The sequence below is a fragment of the Saimiri boliviensis genome, chromosome 19, assembly GCF_048565385.1.
Source record: "Saimiri boliviensis isolate mSaiBol1 chromosome 19, mSaiBol1.pri, whole genome shotgun sequence".
NCBI classification, from domain to species: Eukaryota; Metazoa; Chordata; class Mammalia; order Primates; family Cebidae; genus Saimiri; species Saimiri boliviensis.
This window is the reverse complement of record NC_133467.1, coordinates 22,000,028-22,018,058: the sequence shown is the minus strand read 5'-3', so window position 1 is coordinate 22,018,058 and position 18,031 is coordinate 22,000,028. Positions and strand designations below refer to the sequence as shown.

Genomic DNA, 18,031 nt, shown 5'->3' with positions numbered 1-18,031 from the left:
GGGCACAGCATGGCTCGGCTCCTGCCTAGAGAGAGAAAGAGTTAAGCTGCTGATCCTGAGGCAGGGGAGAGCTGGCCGTGCAACTGTGTGTGGGAGCTGCTGGACTAAGCAGCCTAGACAGGGTGGGCAGTGTGAGAAGGCTGTTGATGGCCGGGCGTGGTGGCTCACGCCTGTAATCCCAGCACTTTGGGAGGCCGAGGCGGGTGGATCACGAGGTCAAGAGATCGAGACCATCCTTGTCAACATGGTGAAACCCCCGTCTCTACTAAAAATACAAAAAAATTAGCTGGGCATGGTGGCACATGCCTGTAATCCGAGCTACTCAGGAGGCTGAGGCAGGAGAATTGCCTGAACCCAGGAGGCAGAGATTGCAGTGAGCTGAGATCGTGCCATTGCACTCCAGCTGGGTAACAAGAGTGAAACTCTGTCTCAAAAAATAAAAAAAAATAAAAAATAAAATAAAATAAAAAATCAATAAATAAAAAAGAGAAGGCTGTTGATGAGAGCTGTTGCTGAATAAAATCATCTTCTACCTGCCTACAGCCTCCCGAGTATTCTTTCTGCTCATCTACCCGCTCTCTTCGGACCTCAGCATGGGCTGGAACCTAACCCTAAGCATGACAGTTGGCGGTCATGAACCTGACAGGCAACTAAGTGATCAGGCTAGAAGAGATCAACAGGGAAATGAGTGTACAGAATAGAAGAGATTCAAGGACTGAGGCTTGGATGCTCTGCTGTCATGAGTGTAGGAAAATAAGAGGAAACAAGCAGAGGACGGAGAAAGGGTTGCCAGGGACGTTGGACCAGGCGAGAGGGTGGTGTCCTGGAAGGCAAGACAATGCTTCAAGGAAGAGCGAGTTATTTTACTATTTCAGGTAGTGCTGGAGACTGAGATGAGAAATGTTTTCTGAAGTGGATTTGACAGAGAATTGAAGGAAAGGAATTGGAGGCAGTGAACATAGACAACTCTTTGACAAGCAATTTTTGTTTCTTTGTTTCGTGGTGGGGAAAAGTGGGAACAAAGAAGAGAAGGTTTTAAGATGGGAGAAATAACATGTTTGTTCACTGATGAGGAAGATCCGACAGAGAGGGCAAATTTGATCAACAAGAGAGGGGAGAATTGTTCGAATGAAGACCTGGAGTAGATGAGAGGCAATGGAATCTAGTGCCAGAGTAGAAGGGTTGGCCCTGAAAAGAGTGCCAATTGTTCATCCAGAGCACTGTGAGAGGAGACGGAGAACATGGGCACGGAGGCTGGAAGGTGGGTAGGCATGGTGAGTGTGGATTCTCTTATGATTGCTTCCATTTTCCTCAGCTAAGAATGAGAATTGGGAAGATGTGTTGGAGGTTTGAGGATAGAAGAGAAAGTATTGAGGCCTAGGATGAGCACCCTCTTACAGCTGCGGTCAGCATTTAAAGTAAGGCTGGCCACAGGTGGTTTTCCACTAGCCACATGCCCCTGCACAGGTGCAGATGCTGAGTGGGTAGAGAAGTGAATGTCACCTGGTTTGGCACTCAGCCAACCAAATTCAGAGATTCAAGAGCTGGTCAAGGGAGCTGACAGCACACTTGATGGACACATAACTGCACCTTAGTGCTAACTGTCCTTTATCTCAGGTATGCATATATGTCTAGAAAAAAATTATATTGGCCTTAGACATTTCGCAGAGATTGAGGATAACTGAGCCACATCTGTGATAGCTAGCTAGCCCCATAGCCTTCGCTGTTGTGGGGATGACAAGGAAATCTAGCGCCTACCTGTGCCTTTGGGTTTCCAGTTCAATTCTTTCCAAGGGCCCATGAGGGTCACCCATCCTGTTCTTTCAAGAAGATCACTATCTCCTTTTTGTTTGTTTTTTGTTTTTTGAGATGGTGTCTTGCTCTGTCACCCAGGCTGGAGTGCAGTGGCATGATTTTGGCTCACTGCAACCTCTGTCTCCTGGGTTCAAGTGATTCTCCTATCTCAGTCTCCCGAGTAGCTGGAATTACAGGTGCACACCACCACACCCAGCTAATTTTTGTACTTGTAGTAGAGATTGGGTTTTGCCATATTGGCCTGGTTGGTCTTAAACTCCTGACCTCAGGCGATCCGCCCGCCTCAGCGTCCCAAAGTGCTGTGGCGTGAGCCGCCACACCCGGCTGCACAATCTCCTTTTTTGACATGAGTATCCTCACAACCAGCCCCTACCATTTGAGGTAGTTTCAATCTATTTTTCAAGCAACTAAGAATCTAAGAGAGCTTTTGCTTTAAAATTAGTAACAATATCTTGTAGTTGTATACTTCTCTATTGCTTCTAAAGTATGCATTTTCTTGCTTTATTTTACCTATATATGTATTTGCTGAGTGGAAAATGTGGTTTTTAATTGTGTGGACTTTGGCATCAAGCAGATCTTGTTTTGAATACTAGCTTCATTACATCTTATCCTGCCAAATAGCAAATTTCTTCTATTGTGATTTCATTATCATCAATATAAAGAAATAGACTCTCTTATTGTTCAACTGCTTTATTACAAGGACCTCTCCTTGTATGAAATGTAAACTTCTTGTTTAGACGTCAGGATTCAGGAACATGTTTCAGCTAAGTATGACACATCCTAAAGGATGGCTAGTGTAGGAAAGAGTGATTTTTCTGTATTCTACCGTTGTCAATCACTTTAGATGTATCTGAACTATCACAGACTCCCTGAGCATTCCTAGTTAATGCTCAGACTTTGTTCCATAACAGCTAATTTGGGCTGGGCGTGGTGGCTCACACTTGTAATCTCAGCACTTTGGGAGGCTGAGGTGGGTGGATCTTGAGGTCAGGAGTTCGAGACCAGCCTGGCTAACATGGCGAAACCCCATCTCAACTAAAAATAAAATAGCTAGGCATGGTGGCACATGCCTGTAATTCCAGCTACTCAGGAGGCTGAGGCAAGAGAATCATGTGAATCGGGGAGGTGGAGGTTGCAGTGAGCTGAGATCATGCCATTGCAGTCCAGCCTGGGTGACAGAGTAGATTTCAGCCTGGAAATGCAGCCCAGTAGATTTGAGCCTTATTTTCCCCAGCTCCTATTTAAGATGGAGTTGCTCTGGTTCACATGCCTCTGACAATCACACCTCCCAAGCCCAATTATATTACAGGTGTGAGCCACTGCACCCAGCCCCTTCTTTCAAAAAGTATATAATTTCCTGTAATGTGATGGTTAATACTGAGTGTCAGCTTGATTGGATTGAAGGGTACAAAGCATTGATCCTGGGTGTGTCTGTGAGGGTGTTGCCAAAGGAGATTAACATTTGAGTCAGTGGGCTGGGAAAGGCAGATCCAGCCTTAATCTGGGTGGGCACAACCTAAGAAGCTGCCGGCAAATATAAAGCAGGCAGAAAAATGTGAAGAGGTGAGACTGGCTAGTCTCCCAGCCTACATCTATCTCTCCTAATAGAATATATATATCCTATTAGTGCTGTTCCTCTACAGAACCCTAACTAATACAGTAGGACAGGCCTTACCTTCATGCCATTATATGAAGGTGAGGACTAAACTCTGATTTTTATCTTGCCCAAATTCCTATCTAAAGGGTCTGGGGAGTCATGCCCTACAAATCATAAATTCTCATCAGATGGGTTTTATTTAACCCTAATTGTGACTTACTTTCCAACTTGACCCTGGCATAACATTATGAGATAAGAAAGAAAATCAAAGTATTTTATCCCAAAACATGTTTCTTTTCCATATTTTGAAATGGTCATACAAAGCTGTTCTTTGTGGCAGAAAATTTGCATCTGTCAAGAATCTCTGTTAACCTAGCTAGATCTTTTTCTTCCAGATCCTCCCAATCCTAAAAAGATGAACTAAGATCTGAATAGGAAACATTAGTCATCTATTGTGTTTAAGGGCAGCCACTATAAGACTTTGAAAGAACTTTGGCCTCCAACATCTTTTATCTTAACCTTTTATCTGAATATTTCCTTTCTAACAATCCAGGTGTTTAGAAAACTCAGCCAGGCCAGGCGCGGTGGCTCAAGCCTGTAATCCCAGCACTTTGGGAGGCCGAGGTGGGTGGATCACGAGGTCAAGAGATTGAGACCATCCTGGTCAACATGGTGAAACCCCGTCTCTACTAAAAATGCAAAAAAATTAGCTGGGCATGGTGGTGTGTGCCTGTAATCCCAGCTACTCAGGAGGTTGAGGCAGGAGAATTGCCTGAACCCAGGAGGCGGAGGTTGTGGTGAGCCGAGACCACACCATTGCACTCCAGCCTGGGTAACAAGAGCGAAACTCCATCTCAAAAAAAAAAAAAAAAGAAAAAAAGAAAAAGAGGCTGGGCGCGGTGGCTCAAGCCTGTAATCCCAGCGCTTTGGGAGGCCGAGGCGGGTGGATCACGAGGTCAAGAGATTGAGACCATCCTGGTCAACACGGTGAAACCCCGTCTCTACTAAAAATACAAAAAATTAGCTGGGCATGGTGGCGCGTGCCTATAATCCCAGCTACTCAGGAGGCTGAGGCAGGAGAATTGCCTGAACTCAGGAGGCGGAGGTTGCAGTGAGCCGAGATCGTGCCATTGCACTCCAGCCTGGGTAACAAGAGCGAAACTCCGTCTCAAAAAAAAAAAAAAAAAAAAAAAAAAAGAAAAAGAAAACTCAACCAATTGTCAACCAGAAAATGTTTAAATTGTTTTAATTCATCTATAGCCTGGAAGCACCTCCCCCCCCAGCCCCCACCTTTTAGTTGTTCTGCCTTTCAGGACCAAACCAATATGTGTTTCTTAAATGTATTTGATTGACGTCTGGTGCCTCTCTAAAATGTATGAAACCAAGCTGCACCCTGACTACCTTGGGCACATGTTCTCCGGACCTCATGAAGGCTGTATCACAGGTCATGGCCACTCATATTTGGCTCAGAATCCCTTCAAATATTTTACAGAGTTTGACTCTTTTTGTTGACAAAGGGAAATAGCTATCTCTATCTATGCATACACAGACCTTTTGTAGTTCTTGTTTTGAATCCCAGCTTCATTACATCTTGTCCTCCCAGATAGCACATTCCTTCTATTGTGGTTTTATCATCAATATAAAGAAATAGACTGCAGCCTTGAACTGGCTGACATTACTTGAGATGGCCTCAGGTGATCCTCCCACCAGGCTGGATCCAGGATGTTATGAGTAGAATTTTTGATGCCGCCAAAGAAGTAGCACTCGAATATAAATTTCCTCAGCAAGGCAATTTACTTCTATAGGAGGGTGCAGCTCACATTTGGAACAAAGGCAAGTGCACACCTGCACAAGGAGGGGAAGAGGTACTTATGCCCTGAATGAGGGTGCCCCTACTGCTGTGTTGTTCCCCTATTGGCTAGTGTCAGATTGCACAGTCTAGTCTAATTTCGATTGGCTATTTTAAAGGGGGCAGGGATATGAGCTGGAGTGGCGGGGTGTGTAGCTTGGCAGGAAGGACGGTTACAGGCAGGTCAGAGCAGATAAGCAGGGGTCAAAGCAGGTGACTGGAGCAGGTGACCAGGATGAGTCAGGACGGGGCAGAGGACCAGGTGAACAGATGTAAACTACTGATTAGAACTGGTGGACAAGGTTGTTTACTGAAACTACAAGGAAGTTAAACTTTAGAGAATTAAAGAATAAGAGAGCTGAACATATTGATTCTTTGAAGAGAAACTTGGTGTTCACTCTATCTAACAAGGAGTTCAAGGCAGCAGTGAGCTATAATCTCACCACTGCACTTCAGCCTGGGTGGCAGAGACCCTGCCTCAATAATCATAATACATTTTAAAAATTTAAAAAAATGCAGGAAAGGCAAATTAGGGATTTTTGCAAATATCTTCTGAACCCTCGTAACTGCCCTAGAAGGTAGTATTATTCCTCTTTTACAAGTAAGAAAACTAAGGCTTCTAGAGCTTGAATGACTTGCCCAAGATCACTCAGATAAAAAGTGGGAGTTGCACAATCAACTCATTTAATTTCAGAGCTGAAAAACCTGCCAGTGTAGCAGAGTGCTGTGAATTATCAGGAACAGGTGAGATCAGTGATTATGATGGCGCTGGGAGAAGGGGTGTACGTGAATTTGCTTTTTAAAAAGCAGTCAATAAAGAGGCTAGGTCACAATGTCGTATTTACCAGCATCTAAGATAGTGCTTCCCCATTGCCCACGTGGCAGAAAGCTCTTCCCTTGCTCTGCCCGCAGGACCCATCCTCTCCCTGCAAGGTCTGTGGGGATTTCTCAAGGACAAGGTTGCAGGGATAAATTGTGTCAGCTGTTGCTTTTTAAGGGTGCAAATTGATCTGATTAACCCAAGTTCCTGAGAGAGACTGACTACACGAGGATAAAAGGGGAGGATGTTAACGCTGGTGGTTCATTTTTGGCCTTTTCTCTTTCCAAAAAGGTGGAGTAGCTGGTATGTGGGTACAGAGCATGTCATGAGGACTTTTTTTTTTTTTTTTTTTTAGCAAATCCATGAGTTGACACGTAAAAGCTGACCTGGGATTAAAAGGTAAGTCAGTTGGGCATCCCTATAAGAACAAACCTTTCTGGCCAAAAGATCAGGCTGGCAAACTCCTGCTGTTGCGATTCATGCTCTAGAATGACAGAGTGTGACCTGGTGTCTAGGAATGGGAATTAATCTAATTTATCTCCTGTTTCTTTGGAGATGGCTTAGCTCCGTAGTGGAGAGAATATAGCCTTTGAAGCCAGACAGACCTGGGTTCAAATTCTAGCTCTGTGGCTCCTGAAAATCTACATAATTTCTCTGCTGCTCAGTTTTCCCATTTGTTGAATGAGGATCATAATATTTACCATGTAGGGCTACTGTGGTTATCAAACAAGGTGAAGTAAAAGGGCCAGTCGTGGTGGCTCACGCCTGTAATCCCAGTACTTTGGAAGGCCAAGGAGGGCAGATTTCTTGAGCTTAGGAGTTTGAGGCCAGCTTGAGCAACCTGGTGAAACTCCGTTGATTAAAAAAATACAGTAATTAGCCGGGCATGGTGGGATGCACCTGTAGTCCCAGCTGGGGATGCAGTGAACTGAGATTGCTCTGCTACACTCTAGCCTGGGTGACAGGGCCAGACCCTGTCATACACACACAAAAAGGGATAAAGTAAAAGGACATCCCAAGGTGACTGGCAGTAAATGGGTGGCTGCTACCTCTGTTACCAAAATCAAGCCTCCAATCTCTATGCCATGTACATATCTGGACAAGCAGCTTGGTTCCAGCTGCAGCCTTGTGTCCCTTTCCTGCACTTTAGAAGGTAACTGTTTCAGGAAGAAAGCTCTGCACATGTCAGCAATGCCAAGCAGCCCCCTGAGGAAAGGGCTGCAACTGGAGTGGTACCATTAGAGGGGAACCGGCATGGGGCAGGCTGCTGTGCAGCCTGGGGAGAGTCAGTTCACCTCTCCGGGCCTCCAGCTTTTCAGTGTTGTCTGGGGATAATGATAGCTGCCCATTGCATGATTGGAATAATCACATTTATCCTATGTAAACAACTGACAAGGACTTGGCTCTTACCTGCCCAGTTCGTGCAATAGGGATTTGAGGAACTATCTGCCTCTTGAACTGGGTGGGTGTGGATGAAGGCCAGACTGTAGGGAGGACCCACTGAGAGTGAGGCAGTGAATGTCCTCTGCAAACTGTGCCATGCTGGACCTACCTGGAACGTTCCTGACCCATGAAGAATATGTGCCAGAGCTTGTGTTTTTCATTCACAGCTGCAGTGACCCGAAATTCCTCAAATCCCCTGAGTGCAAGGCCATGGCTCAGAAAAGCCCTGTGGACAACACCATTAATCTCCCCTACAAGGATCTGACCTCTGAGGTGACCAGGCGCAGAGTCATCATGACCACCAGGTACCCAAAATCTTTCCTGTGGATTGCTTGTGGGGTTGGGATGGAGCATCACACTGAGCCTCAGCAAGTACCTGAAACTGTAGCTGTCACTGGTCCATTTAAATGTATTCAGTTGCTGCTGCAAGACACATTTCTCAGAAGAGGAAACTGCTTTGTCATCCATTGCGAAAAACAGACTTTTCTCACATGGCCCTTCAAGGGGCGATGGCACCCATTTGTGTATGTTTACTGCGTGGGTGCTGGCGGGATAAACTTCACATTGGCATAGAGGGTGAGGAGTAGGGATCACTTTATTTTGTTTTTTGTTTTTTTGAGACAGGGTCTCACTCTGTCACCCAGGCTGGAATTTAGTGGCACAATCACAGCTCACTGTAGTCTCAGCCTCAACCTCCTGGGGCTTAAGCAATCCTCCCACCTCACCCACCTGAGTAGCTGGGGCTACAGCCATGTACCACCATGTCTGGTTAGCTTTTTGTATTTTTAATAGAAACAGGGTTTTGCCGTGTTGCCCATGTGGGTCTCAAACTCCTGGGCTTCAAGTGATCTACCTGCCTCAGCCTCCCAAATTGCTGGGATTATGGACCAGAGCCACTGTAACTGCCCAAGCTGACACCTCTAGCTTGAGCTCTTTGTGGGGTATATTATGAGATTAAAAATAATCTTACTAACTCTGATTAAGAAGTTGGTCAAAAAATCAAAATTATTGATTCAAAATAGAAAATACAGACTTCCATATAATATTGTTTACAATGCCCTTTGATCTTAGAGTTTATTAGGATGTAAGATATTAGCAGATTGATAGGAATTAGATACCGTTTCTTAGTTACCATACATGAGAATGTCAAATCTTTGTTGTTAGCGGTGCATGGCGAATTTGACACCACGGGTTTAGCCATGAGAGTGGCCATTGTCTGCAGAAAGCTGTGCTCCCAATGCTCTGAAGTCCATCCAAGAAAAAAGAGATGGCATAATTCTGGGCCTGCCCTAGGCACCAAACAATTCTCTTGCCAGTATCCCACATCCTCGCAGCAACATCAGGATCAGCTTTGATTGGGAGATGGCAGCAGTGAACTTGTGGCCAGATTAAAATTTAAATTGGGATCCCAGTTCTGCCTTTTACTGGTCACATGATCTGGGTAAATCACCTTCTGTCTCAGCTTTCTCAGCTCAAAGGTTTAATGTGGGATATGGCTGAGATTCTACATGTGGTTGATTTCTAGGTAATTTCCAGTCCCTGGAACATAGTAAGTGTTCAGGGAACAGTTAAATCTGAACCTGTAAAAGCTTGACAGGCTAGTCCTGTGCCCTTGAAGGCAGGGTTTGCCCAGCCCTGAGGAGGATGGGAAGACCCTGGTATGCCTCAGCAGAAGGGGAGGTGAACCCTGCAGCCTGTGGATGAGGGCAAGTTAGGCCAAAGGGAGCTGTGAAGTGAACGTGAGGCTGAACTGGCCCTACGAAGAGCTGGAATGCAAATGAAACGTTTAGACACAGCCTGCTGCATGCTGAATTGTACAGAGAGCTGCCCATTTGATGGGTAGAACTCCTGCTCTAATCCTAAGAGAGCTTGGAGGATGGCGGTGGAGGAGCGAGGGAGTAGAGTCCAACTCTATTCATGCCAGGACACCAATGGAGATAGCTGAGCTTACTCTGAGAAGAGCTGACTGACAATTAAAATGTACATAGAATATATCTCATATCTGCAGAGTAAGTGTGGGTGGAAGAGCTTGGAAGGAAGTCCTCCAAAATGTTAACTATTCTCTTTAGATGCTGGCATCTGGGATGTTTCTTTTGTGCCCTCTTTTTTGTTGTTTTGAGACAGGGTCTTACTCACCCAGGCTGGAGTGCAGTGGTGCAATCACAGCTCACTGTAACCTTGGTCTCCTGGGCTCAAGCAATCCTCCCACCCCGGCCTCCCGAATAGCTGGGACTACAGGCACATGCCACCATGCCCGGCTAATTTTTAGTCTTTTTTTGTAGAGACGGGGTCTCCCTATGTTGTCCAGGTTGGTCTTGAACTCCTGGGCTCAAGTGATCGTCTCACCTCAGCCTCACAAAGTGCTGGCATTACCCAAGCTAATTGATGGGTGGAACTCCTGCTCTAATCCTGAGTCTGTTCTATTTTTTTAAAAAGCTTATCTTTATCAAATGACATTCAATGTCCCTTTCTTTCTAGAAAAGAGATAATCACCCAGAAAAGTGATGAAGCTAAGATGCTCTCCCACTTGGATTGGGAACAAGCCCCTCCCCCTCACAGGACCCACCTCAGAGTACCTCCTGCCCCACCTCCTTCTCCAGCTGAGGATGCCACGGACTCCTAAGATAAAAACCTTAAGTTATTTTGAAATGAATTCTTACACAGAACTCCAGAAAATAGTTTCAGTGGTGTTCTTGAGGTTTGTCTTAGAAGACTCTTAAAGATCTTTGTTCTTTCCTATTTTTCTTCATCACCTAGAACATGGTACAGCGTGGTTTACCCTTGTGAATATACTTAGTCATTTTGATTTTTCAAGCCAAGTCTCTGATACAATATGCATAGACTTTGATCTTTAATTTACGTCATGTTATAGAACTATTGCTGTAGTCAGTTATATTTAAATTAATAAAGAATTATCAGGCCTTGTTGTTTATTACTAAATCTGAATCCGTGAAAAGGCCATGGCTTTAAAGTCCAGAATTTAAAGATCTTAGGTAGTGGGAACCCCAAGGTAGCTGGATTTTCAAAACGCAACCCAAGACACTACAGTTGTGTGGCCCTGTAACTAACTAGCTTAATGGAGCTGCATTTCCATGCTGTGGCCAGGGTGGGGCTGGGGATAAGGTGGTTGAGTTTTATGTTTATTGACAATGTTTTTAAAGTTTGCTTCTGGGAGATTTCAAGTGATTTTCAAACTCTGTAATGGAAAACTCTACCCTGAAAATCAGCCAAGTGCAGGTGGCTCTGCTGGGGAGAAGTCTGTTGCTTGAGTCCCTCCAAGCTCCTAGACCTCAGTGTGCCTCTAAGGGCTCCCAGAGCTCTTCTGAATTGTTTGAAGGCATCAAAAATGTGATAATTCTGGCATATATACACATGTAAGAAAGACGACATGCCATCCTTTATTTCATCTGCTTCTTCCTAGAGTCCTTGCAGGTGTTCTCTCTCCAGGCCTGCCCTTATAAATGTGCTCTGGCTCCCCTATAAAAAAGGGAGCTAAGCTTCTGTACCCCATTGTGGGGTTGGGGTAATCACTCTGTGCTCTCCCCCGCCCCTAACCCCCATTTAATGAAACCAGTGTGCCTTTGTTAAAAATATAAAGTGCTCCAGTTCTTCTACTCCCAGAGTAGCGGGTTGTGCCATTGGTGTGGAAGTCGGGCTCCTTACCTGTGGCCTTCAGCGGTGTGAGGCAGGGGAGGAGCATGCACTGAGTGTCTGTCATTGCCAGCTGGATGCTAGATGCACAAGCTCCCTCTCCTCCGTCTGGGGAGGAAACGGGCCTGCACTGTCCAATAGGACAACCACTAGCCACTTGTGACTACCTCAATTTAAATTCATCAAAATCAAATCAATTCAGTTCTTCAGTCATACTAGTTACATTTCAAGTGCTTAGTAGCTTTGTGCAGCCAGTGGCTACCCTATAGGATGTTGCAGATAGAGAATGTGATTGCCATTAAAGAGAGTTCTATACAGCCAGGTGTGGTGTCTCACCTCTGTAATCCCAGTACTCTGGGAGGCAGAGACAGGTGGATCACCTGAAATCAGGAGTTCAAGACCAGCCTGGCCAACATGGTGAAAGTGTGTCTCTGCCAAAAATACAAAAATTAGTTGGATGTGGTGGCGTATGCCTGTAATCCCAGCTACTTGGGAGGTTGAGGCAGGAGAATCGCTTGAACTCGGGAGGTAGAGGTTGCGGTGAGCCAAGATTGTACCACTGTGCTTTAGCCTAGGCAACAGAGCAAGAATGTCTCAAAAAAAAAAAAAAAAAAAAGTCCTATTAAACAGTGATGTGGCAGAGGTTAACATGTCCAAGGACACACAACCAGTTAGAAATAGAATCGAGGAGATGTCAGGGTGGGAATGACCAATTCTTGTGTTAGTTTTATTTCCATTTGGTTTCTGAACACATTCTAGGAGGTTCTCTCTTCATTTGTTCAACAAATATTGCATACCTACTATGTGAGCAAGGCGCTGTTCTAGGTATATGTCATTGTACAAAACAATCCTTAGCCTGCTGAGTTTATATTCTAATGGAGAAAGGTTAATAAAAAACATACACAATGTAAGGCCAGGTGCTGTGACTTACACCTCTAGTCCCAGCACTTCGGGAGGCCAAGGTGGGCAGATTGCTTGACCTCAGTTTGAGACCAGCCTGGATAACATAGCAACCTCATATCTACAAAAACATACAAAAAAAATTTAGCTGGGCATGGTGGTGGGCACCTGGAGTCCCAGCTACTTGGGAGGTTGAGGTGCAAGGATCACTTGAGCCTGGGAGGTGGAGGTTGCAATGAGCTGAGTTTATGCCACTACACTTCAGCCTGGGAGACAGAGTGAGACTCTCTCTCAAAAATAAAACAAATATACAAGGTAAAAACAGTGAATTATACATCAGGAGGTGATGAGTATAATGGAAAACGTGTTAAAGCAGTGAAACATGGTAAGGGAGATTAGAAGTGCAGGTTAGATGCAGCATTAAACAGGTGGTCTGTAGGTGTATGAGTCCATTTTCACACTACTGATAAGGCATACCCAAGACTGGGGGAAAAAAAAGAGGTTTAATTGGACTTACAGTTCCACATGGGTGGGCCTCAGAATCATGGCGGAGGGTGAACAGCACCTCTTACTGGTGGCAGCAAGAGAAAATGAGGAAGATGCAAAAGCAGAAACTCCTGATAAAACCGTCAGATCTTGTGAGACGTATTTGCCACCACAAGAAATTTATGGGGAAACCGCCCCCATGATTCAAATTATCTCTCACCGTGTTCCTCCCACAACATGTGGGAATTATGGGAATACAATTCAAGATGATATTTGGGTGGGGACACAGCCAAACCATATCATTCTGCTGCTGGTCCCTCAGAATTTCATGTCCTTACATTTCAAAACTAAAAATACCTTCCCAACAGTTCCCCAAAGTCTTATTTCAGCGTTAACCCAAAAGTCTACACTCCAAAATCTCATCTGAGACAAGGCAAGTCCCTTCCACCTATGAGCCTGTAAAATCAAAAGCAAGCGAGTTACTTCCTAGATACAGAGGGGTACAGGTATTGGGTAAATACAGCCGTTCCAAATGGAAGAAATTGGCCAAAACAAAGGGGTAAAGGGCCCACACAAATCCAAAATCCAGTGGGGCAGTCAAATTTTAAAGCTTCAAAATGATCTCCTTTGACTCCAGAGGTCTGCAGACCTCTTTAGGAAGATGGCATTTGAGCAAAGACTTCAAGCCAGTGATGGAGTTAGGTGTGTAGACATTTGGGACAGAAGGAAGACCTAGTACAGAGGTGTGAAGGTAGAAGTATGCCTGGTGCATTCAAGGAGAGAAAGGAAGCTTGAGTAGGATGAATCAGGGACATTTGCGGGATGAAGGCACAGTGGTGCAGGAAGGAGGCAGATCATGTGGGCCTTTGTAAAAACTCTGACTTTGACTTTGAGATGTGAAGCCATGAGGGTTTTCAGAAAATGAGGCATGATCTGGCTTGTGTTTTAATAGGATTGTTCTGGTTGCGGTGTTGAGGGAACAGAAGGAGGTCAGTTGCTATTGTAGTAATCCAGGAACAAGACGATGGTCATTTAGACCCGACATGTACGGAGGGAAGATAATGTGAAGATACAGGGAACAGACGGCCATCTATAGTTGGGGCGATGAGAAATATGGGCAGATTCGGGATCTGTGTGTTTCAAGATGACACCTACAAAAGCTGCTGATGGATTGGATATGAGGTATGAGAGAGAGAGGTGGGTAAAGGATAACTCCAAGACTTTTGACCCAAGCAGCCAGAGGAGTGGAGTTTCCATCAGCCACAAGAAGAGCAGATTTACCTGGGTGCACTGGCTTATGCTTTTAAGCCCAGCACTCTGGAAGGCTGAGGAAGGAGGATTGTATGAGGCCAGGAGTTTGAGAACAATCTGGTTAACATAAGGAGACCCTGTCTCTACAAATAACAACAACAACAACAATAATAATAATAATAATAATTAGCCAAGCACAGTTGCTCATACCTGTAGACCAACCTACTTGGGAGGCTCAAGCTACTTCTTGCTCGAGCTTAGGAGTTTGAGGCTGCAGTGAGCTGTAGTTGTGCCACTGCCCTCCAGCCAGGGTGATAGAGTGAGACCTTGTCTTAAGAAAATCAAATAAAAATAAAAAGATTAGATTTGGTGTGTCTGATGCAAAAATAGAGGAGAAAGTCAGATGTTTAATATGTGCTAATTTGATATGCCTAATAGACATCTAAATGGAGATACCAAGTGGGTAGGTGATATATGAATCTGGAGTTCAGGAGTAATGACTAGGCTAGAGATATAACCATGGGGGTTCATTAGCATATGTGAGATGGAATTTAAAGCTCTAATATTAGATGAGATGTCCATAGGAATGAGTAGATAAGAGAACCTAAAATGAGCACTGGGGGGCTTCAATCTTAAGAGGTCAAGGCTAAAGGGAGGAACCAGCAAAAGAAACAAAGAAGGAAGAATCAAAGATGGAGGAGGAGTCTAACATTCTGGAAGCTTCATGAAGAAAAAGTTTTTCTTCCCTTTGTTTCTTCTTCCTCCACCCTCTTCTTCCATCCCAAAGCCGGACACAGTAGATTATGGAGAGAAAGAACAGGAGCCATGGGCAGGGCTGTGCAAACAGGATTGGCTCATCTCAGCATCTCGGTGTCTTTTCACCTTCCACTTTTATTCGAACACCTGGCAGGTAGAGGTGCTTAGTGGGATGAATGAGCTCATGCATTCTGATTTCTGGGCTTTTCAGTTTTAACAGTCTGCTTTCAGTTGGGGAGAGTAGTAACACCCAGATGTTATAGGCTGAATGGTGTCCCCACCCCAAATTCATATCTGAAAGTCCTAATTAAAGTCCTTAAAACTTTATTTAGTTTTAATTTTTTTTTTTGAGTCAGTCTTGCTCTGTTGCCCAGGCTGGAGTGTAGTGGTGTGACCTTGGCTCACTGCAGCCTTAACCCTCCGGGTTCAAGCGATTCTCCTGTCCCAGTCTCCCAAGTAGCTGGGATTGCAGGTACGCACCATGACATCCAGCTAATTTTTGTATTTTTAGTAGTGACGGGGTTTCATTATGTTGGCCAGGCTGGTCTTAAATTCATGACCTCAAGTGATCCTCCTGCCTTGGCTCCCCAAAGTGCTGGGACTACAGGTGTGAGCCACCACATCTGGCCCTAATCCTAATACTTTAGAATGTGACTGTCTTCGGAGATAGGGCCTTCAAAGAGGTGACTGAGCTAAGTTTAGTTCATTAGGGTGAAAAAGAGGAGATTGGGACACAGATATGTACAGAGGGAAGATAATGTGAAGATGTAGGGAACAGACAGCCATCTACAAGCCAAGGAGAGAGGCCTCAGAAGAAACCAACCCTGCTGACACCTCGGTCTTGGAATTCCAGCCTCCAGAATTGTGAAAAAATTAATTTCTGTTGCTTAAGCTGTGATAGGAAAATAAGTCTTGGGGCCCCAAAATCACTAAGCTAAAGGGAAAAGTCAAGGTGGGAACTGCTTAAGGCAGACCTGCCTCCCATTCTATTCAAAGTCATCCCTCTGTTCACTGAGATAAATGCGTATCTGACTGGTCTTTTGGAAAGACTAATGAGAAACTCAAAAGAATGCAACCATTTGTCTCTCACTTACCTGTGACCTGGAAGCCCCCTCCCTGCTTGAGTGGTCCCACCTTTTGGACAGAACCAATGTACATCATACATATATTGATTGGTGTCTCATGTCTCCCCAAAATGTATAAAACCAAGCTGTGCCCTGACCACCTTGGGCACAGGTCATCAGGACCTCCTGAGGCTGTGTCATGGTGCCCTCAACCTTGGCAATATAAACTTTCTAAATGGACTGAGACTTGTCTCAGATATTCTGGGTTCACAAAGCCACCCTGGTGGTTCAAGTGTACTAATATACCCGTGGAGAGGCATTTTGAGATCTCATCCTCTCCCTACTCACTCATGGCATGTGTAACCTTAATGAGAATAAAGTCCCAGGGGAAAAGAAAAGTCAGGCCTGGTGTGGTGGCTCTTGCCTGTAATCCCAGCACTTTGGGAAGCCAAGGCCAGCAGATTACTCGAGGTCAGGAGTTCAAGACCATCCTGGCCAACCTGGTGAAGCCCTATCTCTACTAAAAATACAAAAATTAGCCAGACATGGTGGCAGGCACCTGTAATCCCAGCTACTCAGGAGGCTGAGGCAGGAGAATCATTTGAACCCAGGAGGCAGAGGTTGCAGTGAGCTGAGCCGCTACACTCCAGCCTGAGTGACAGAGCGAGACTGTCTCCGAAAAAAAAAAAAAAAAAAAAAAGACCGAGAGAGAAAGACAGCTTAGATTCTGGAGGTTTCCTGATAGAACTTCATGTCCTAGATAGGTTGGGGCAAGAGAAAGCAGAAGAGACTTGTACTCATTTCCAGGTGAAGCCTGTGGGGTGGCAGACGTCTAGGAGAAGTTGCTCTGTACCAGCAGGAGCGCAGCAGGAGAGCAAAAGGGAACTTGTGGTCCTACCATGGAGGCCAGCTCCTGCAATGTCCCCATATCCTTGGTGGCACACACAACAGACTAGAAAAAAGCTGCCCCTTGGGTCTGGCCATTGGAACTCAGGGGATGCCAAATCTGGAACTGGATACATAGATGTGGATGCCAGCAGCCAAGCTGGAATCTGCTTGATGGCTAAAATCAGGTATGTGACACCCTTCCTGGGTTCTTCCCCCTGAGTGCCAGTGTGCCCTCACCCTCACTTGTCTCAAGCATAGATGCCACCTCAAAGACGTGGGGAAAGGAAAAGCCTGAATTGGCTGACAACATCCTGCTGCGATGGAATCCAAGCTGAACTGGCAAATGAAGTGTTCTCCCATTAGGTATGATGGCAACTGAAGAGATAAACTAAGTTTGTTATTAAAAAATAATATAGCCAGGTGTGGTGGCTCATACCTGTAATACCAGCACTTTGGAGGCCAAAATGGGAGGATTACTTGAGGCCAGGAGACAAGGTGGGCAACATAGTTCCTGTCTCTACAAAAAAAATTTAGAAAATAATAATATTGCTATAGGGGCTGGGAGGATAATGGCATTACTAATGGGTGTAGAGTTTCAGTTTTACAAAATAAAAAATGTTTTAGAGATATATCGTAATGATTGCACAATAATATGAATGTGTTTAATACCACTGAGCTGTGCCCTTATAAATGGCTGCAGTGGTAAATTTTGTTATGTTTTACCACAGTTTTAAGAGTTGGAAGAACAAAACAATGCTGTAAGTTTCTCCACCTGAGGTTGTGGCTTATAAAATTCATACCCCTGATGACGGATAAAAACTGAAGTGGAGCTAGGGTGAATAGAGGGTGGGTTCAGGGGAGAGATGGAAAGATTGCTCAGGTAGTGCCGAGAGCACCAGGAGATGGAGGTGGGAAGGTGTGGATGCTACTGTTTGCTTGGCGTCATCCTGGGCAACACCTCAAAACCAGGCACAACCCTCTCAGTCACACACACACACCGCCTTTAACATCCTGCAATCCCATCTCCCAACCTGAAGGAATTATCTGATGGTTGGAATTTATACTCTTCTCTTAAGCAAAGATTCCCACAAAGTTCAAGGAAGAGAACGTTGGGTAAGATAATTTTATTTCGCAAGGCAAGGGGTTATGTGAGACCCAACTGTATTCTATCTGAAGCATGAAAAGCCAATTGTAGTAAATGCATCTTACTTATGTTCAATGCTGGCCAGAGGAGCTATTCAGCTTCCTTTAGAAAAGTTATGTTTTTTATTGTGGCTTGTGGTAACCATGTAACATGCAAGAGCAATGGTTTTCAGGAAGAATCTATGCCTTTTAGCTTTTACCTCAAATCACCAGAAAACTCGAACTGTCTCATTAAACATCCCATAAATGCTGACAGAAAAAAGTGTATTTATTATCATATGAAATTGTCTATGCCTTCAGACTGCAATTCCTGTATGGTCAGATGGTGACCATGCACATCCTTCTGGATGAATGAAAACTTGGAAAGC

At 44.8% G+C, this 18,031-nt stretch overlaps 1 protein-coding gene across 1 annotated transcript; it reads left to right on the top strand.

Annotated features, from left to right (window-relative positions):
* Positions 1 to 6,494: 6,494 nt before the first annotated feature.
* On the top strand, positions 6,495 to 17,640 carry MYOCOS (myocilin opposite strand). The gene is made up of 2 exons (XM_039480635.2): positions 6,495 to 7,829; positions 10,003 to 17,640. Exons 1-2 carry the CDS (start codon positions 7,600 to 7,602, stop codon positions 10,145 to 10,147), a joined length of 375 nt encoding a protein of 124 aa, XP_039336569.2. The 5' UTR covers positions 6,495 to 7,599; the 3' UTR covers positions 10,148 to 17,640.
* Positions 17,641 to 18,031: the final 391 nt, after the last annotated feature.

What these genes read in the sequence shown, in the direction of transcription:
- MYOCOS (XM_039480635.2), top strand. Translation starts at nt 7,600, where the DNA reads ATGTCCTCTGCAAACTGTGCCATGCTGGACCTACCTGGAACGTTCCTG. An exon ending in AGAGTCATCATGACCACCAG is followed by an intron (nt 7,830 to 10,002) that starts GTACCCAAAATC and finishes CTTTCTTTCTAG; the next exon opens with AAAAGAGATAATCACCCAGA.